Raw genomic sequence first — 4,813 nt, forward strand, 5'->3', positions numbered from 1 at the left:
AGAGTACAATCATCACCAATCCTCGGCTTTTTTTGCCTCTGAAGGTGTAAATCACAAGCGGTCGTCTTAGCAAGGGCTCCCTCGACGGCATTTGCCAGTCAACCTGTCAAAATTGCCGGGACTCGTGGACCTTCCGCTCAATAAGGAGCACCGGTTTCGCAGGTGGGCGCGAGTGCGCAGGCGCTCGCGCCGAAAACGCGCACCGCCATCACGAGAGATCCGTGCGCAGCGCCTCCGCTATTAAGTCTAAGAGCTCCGGCTCCGGGAGATTCATCGCCGCCAGTCTCTAGAGTGCTCGCGCCCGGGGTCACGTTGTTGGGATGGCCCTGATGGTCTGAGAGCGGTACAGCCCCCGTGTACACGGAGGCGGCCTCTGTCCCCAGGAAAAGAGAGAGAGAGAGAGAGAGAGAGAGAGAGGCAGTTTTTGAGTACGAGTTGCCGAGGCCCGAGTCTCATCGATCCTCCTTCGGGCCTCTCTAGTCCGCGAGCTGCTCGGGTCCCTCTATTCTCGACTCCGGCACTCTCGGTCTCTTCTTCGCTCCGAGCCCTTGAGCCTTCACAGCCGCCGCCGCCGCCGCCGCCGCCGCCGCCGCCGCCGCCGCCGACGACGATACCGACAGGCTAATTATAAAAATCCATTGGGCTTACCGAGGCTGCTACAGCTACCACCACCACCGCTGCCGTCGTCACCGCCACTGCCGGCGCTGCCGCCGCCGCCGCCGAAAATACGACGTCTCTGGGAGACTCGTCGACACTGGCCGCGCCTCCTTCGTCGCGGCGATCGACTATTTTTACGCGGGGGCTGCGCGCGCTTCGCTCCCCGTTCAAAAGGACCGGCGCTCAACTCGATTTGCGCTTTTAGGAGCTCTCGGCGGCAGTCGCTCGTTTCAGAATGAGCAAAGAGAGGATCGACCTGGACCAGCCCCTCTGGGACCAGCGGACCTTCCTGGGCCGGTGGAAGCACTTCGCCTGGATCACGGACTTTCGCACGTGCATCAAAGACGAGAAGGAGCTCTTGCGCGCGAAAGAGCTATGCCAAAAATATAGGTACTCGAGACATTAACAATCGCTAATAAAACGACACCCGTTATATCCGTCACTGTCAGTGCTCGAATAATCGTTTAATCGACACGCTAATCCGCAATTCGTTTGCCTCTTGCCCTTTGTTTTTTTTTGTTTATTTTTTTCCTCGCCCCATTACGTCTCCCATTCATTGGTCGAGCTTCTTAATCGATCGAGCCGACGAGCAAATTTTTGTTTGTCCATGTTATGTGGCCTGCGAATGTCAAGGAGATTGCCAAAGGCTTTCTCAAATTCCCATTCGCATCTTCTCAAGCGGCTTCTCGCAATCAATCGACACATTCTCCCACGTATCGACTAACGTATACTTTTATTTACTTTTTAAGCCTCGCAACCCTTCTCCACGTCAACGACATAATACCGTAACTCGTTATCTAATCATTATGCGCAAGTACTTTCTTTTTTCCTTTTTTCTCTTCTCTCCGTCTATTACGTAATTCACGCAATACTTTAAGTTCATAAGTGGTGAATACGAGATCGTTGAATCATTCGGTCTCCGATAGAAGAGAAATTTTAATGATACTACCATTCTCATTACCGATAATGCGATAAGACTTATCGTCGACAGTGCTTAACGGCTTTATTGTCATTTATTGATACGAATCGCCGAGTAATGGGAATAGTGGAATTTTATTATCGATCCAACTACCGCCCACGACCAACCTTGGCTATACCGCGGCAACGATAATATATTGCTATTTTTAATGCAAAATGCAATCAATTTGTTAATGAACAAACACTTCCAACGCTTTATTAATTAAACTCTATCGATATGGCGAATAAATAGTATAGACATCGATGGTAATGATTCTTCGAGATAATGATAATGATGTAAGGCGTAGCACATCCGTTAAATTCTCATTGAAATAAAATGCTTTCTGAGGTTATTCTTGTCATTTCCTTACTTTGAAAACAATATAATTATAAATTAAGCTTATACATTATTTTGCATTTATTTCCTTCATTGTTGTCGCGTGTCTCGTGCACCCGAAGATAATCTTTAATGCTAATGTTGGTTTGTTTGTTTGTTTGTTTGTTTGTTTGTTTTTTTTGTTTTTTGTTTTGTTTTTGATTTGTTTCTTAAATGAGAAATGTGATGAAATAGAATCTGCGCCAATGCATACGCACCGGAAGTTTGCATTACACCGGACACTTAATTATTGATAATCAAGTAATCGTGTGACAATTTCGGGTATATGAGTCTATTTAGATGCTTCGAACCTTCAAGTTTATTCTTTTCGCAGCATTAAGCGATTTGCACGTTGTGCAAATTCGCTCTTGAATAAGAGGGATAATAGGATGCTCGTTTCCCTAATAATTTGTCGTTGCTTTTTTTTTCAGACTGAAGAAGGAGCCAAAGGAAACGACGAAGGAGGAAATTATTTATGCAAAAAAACTCTACGAGTCTTCGTTTCATCCGGATAGTGGCGATCTGCAAAATGTCTTTGGCAGAATGTCTTTTCAGGTTCCCGGAGGTATGCTCATCACTGGTGCCATGCTACAATTTTACAGGTACTTTTTATTAGAAACACGATGGTATGGTAATACTATTGCATAATTTATATTAAATTGACTGTATATATTATTTCATTTCCTTCATTTGCAAAATTTCGAAATCGATTAATCGATCGTTAAATAATACTCCTTTGTATTTTGCGACTATTTTACATATTCATGTATTTAATAAAGTAAAATAGTTCTAAAACTAATTCAAAATATTCAAGGTAGGAGAAAAATTTCTATTCTATGAGCAATGTCACTCGTTTGAGTCGTTAACATAATTTAACTTATCAATTTTAAAATACTACATTACATCTTCATAAAAATTATTGAATTAACATGAATCATTCGCAATATAGAAATATCATTAAAAAAAATGTAATAAAGTTAATAATTTAATGCATTAATATTATGAATAAATACATTGCTGAAAAAGTAATTTTTTTAAAATTTTGATTTTCATTGTGTTAAATGCAAGGGATAAATACAATTTTTCTTTTCATTTTTAATTATCGCGTTCGTTAATGAAATCTTTATAAAGTAACGCACTTGGCATTACGTATAAATGTTTATATCATTTTTCTTAAACTACAAAGAGAATATAATGAATTTATATCATGATAATTATAGCATTGGAAAAGCTAATTTTCTAAAAAAAATGATGATAATTTTTATGATCATTAGCTTATAAAAATATAAGTTAGTATAAAATGGAAACACATGGAAATTTGTCTTACGTTTCATACAATTGACTCAAGTGCAACAATAATGATCTGTCTGTAATAAAAATAAATAGAGCATATATATATATATATATATATACGTGTGCACGTGTTTATGTGTATGCATAAATTAAAAATAAGAAAATATATTTTTGTCAAAAAAAAAAAAAAAAAAAAAAAAAAAAAATGCATATTTTTACACATTTCAAGCAGTTATATCATAATTTTAATAATCGTAATTACTTAGATTTTCACAACGGATACACTAACGAACCGTGGTATGCATTTATCTTTATTTAGCATAACATTTCTTCAACATTCATCGATCGTTCATTTCACTCACCTGCCTCTTCCCTTTCTTTTCCTTTATATAAATAACTGATCCGACCGATTACATAAAGAATTCGTATTTTTACCTCAAAACTTATTTCACAATCGGTTAATTCGCAAAGTTAATATCGCATCGTTTTAATTAAAATTGTCATCGCGCGTCTCGGCTTACGAGCCCAATGTTCGACCATCAATTAATAAATGAAAAAAAAAAACAAAAAAACAAATTAACAATCGTTTAAAGGACGACGACGGCCGTGGTGTTCTGGCAATGGGTCAACCAGTCGTTCAACGCCCTCGTTAATTACACGAACAGGAATGAACCAGCTGGCAGTCGCCTACGTGAGCGCCACGTCGGCTGCAATGATCACTGCCATAGGATGTAAGACTTTCTGGCAAAAGAGGGCAAGCCGCCTCCTGGCTGTGAGTGTACTGTTTCCAAGTCGTGCACAAAGACAAACAATCGATGAGCACATTGTATGGCTAAGCGCACAGTCCACCTACGCTCGCACGAGCTTCACTCTCAATGGCTGAAACGGCATTACAGCTTTTTTCACATTCATCCGTAATCCCAAATGCACTCAATGCACGGGCAATGGCATTTCCCAGATGTATCTTAAACAATAACAATGGCAAGCAATGGCTGCACAAAGTCGCTCAAGAGATACAGTAAAATGCATGCTACTTTTAAAATCACTTCCACTCCCATATAATTGCATTCAATTCTTAATAATATCATGGATTGTACGTGCATCTCGACTTATGTGCTTTGTCGCTTTATAGAGCTTAATCGGCCGTAATTAAGTTACGTATGATTGTCTAATTTTCACTCCTCCCCCTCCCCCTCCCCCTCCCCCTCTCCACCCATCTCTTCCACCCCATTAAATAAGTAAAGATTTTGAAATAATAGATATTAGTCGATTGCCGTGTGCTTTGAATTGCCAAGAGATTGCAATCGGTCGAAGAGTCAAGCGTTTCATTGCACGGGTATTACGAAATTTTCACCGCGTCGTTTTGTCGTTGCGCCCCCCTTATTCCAAGGCACTATTATTAATCTTGTCGGAAATAATCATTAAATGACATTTAAATGCGCGAGCGATAATCATAGGGGATCGCTGATTTGGCCGAGCATAGACGCGCCTATCACACTCGGGACTCCTAATTATTCAATTAATAATCGC

At 40.5% G+C, this 4,813-nt stretch overlaps 1 protein-coding gene across 1 annotated transcript in view; it reads left to right on the forward strand.

Annotated features, from left to right (window-relative positions):
• The first annotated feature begins 712 nt into the window (after positions 1-712).
• Sfxn2 (sideroflexin 2) overlaps positions 713-4,813 on the forward strand; it is a 6,217-nt gene continuing 2,116 nt past the window's right edge. The window contains 4 exon segments of the mRNA XM_011508121.1: positions 713-1,047; positions 2,422-2,592; positions 3,877-3,951; positions 3,953-4,055. Of these exon segments, the coding sequence (XP_011506423.1) occupies positions 893-1,047; positions 2,422-2,592; positions 3,877-3,951; positions 3,953-4,055 (504 nt within the window). The 5' untranslated portion in view covers positions 713-892.

This window comes from Ceratosolen solmsi, unplaced genomic scaffold, assembly GCF_000503995.2.
Source record: "Ceratosolen solmsi marchali unplaced genomic scaffold, CerSol_1.0 scaffold10, whole genome shotgun sequence".
Lineage (NCBI taxonomy): Eukaryota > Metazoa > Arthropoda > Insecta > Hymenoptera > Agaonidae > Ceratosolen > Ceratosolen solmsi.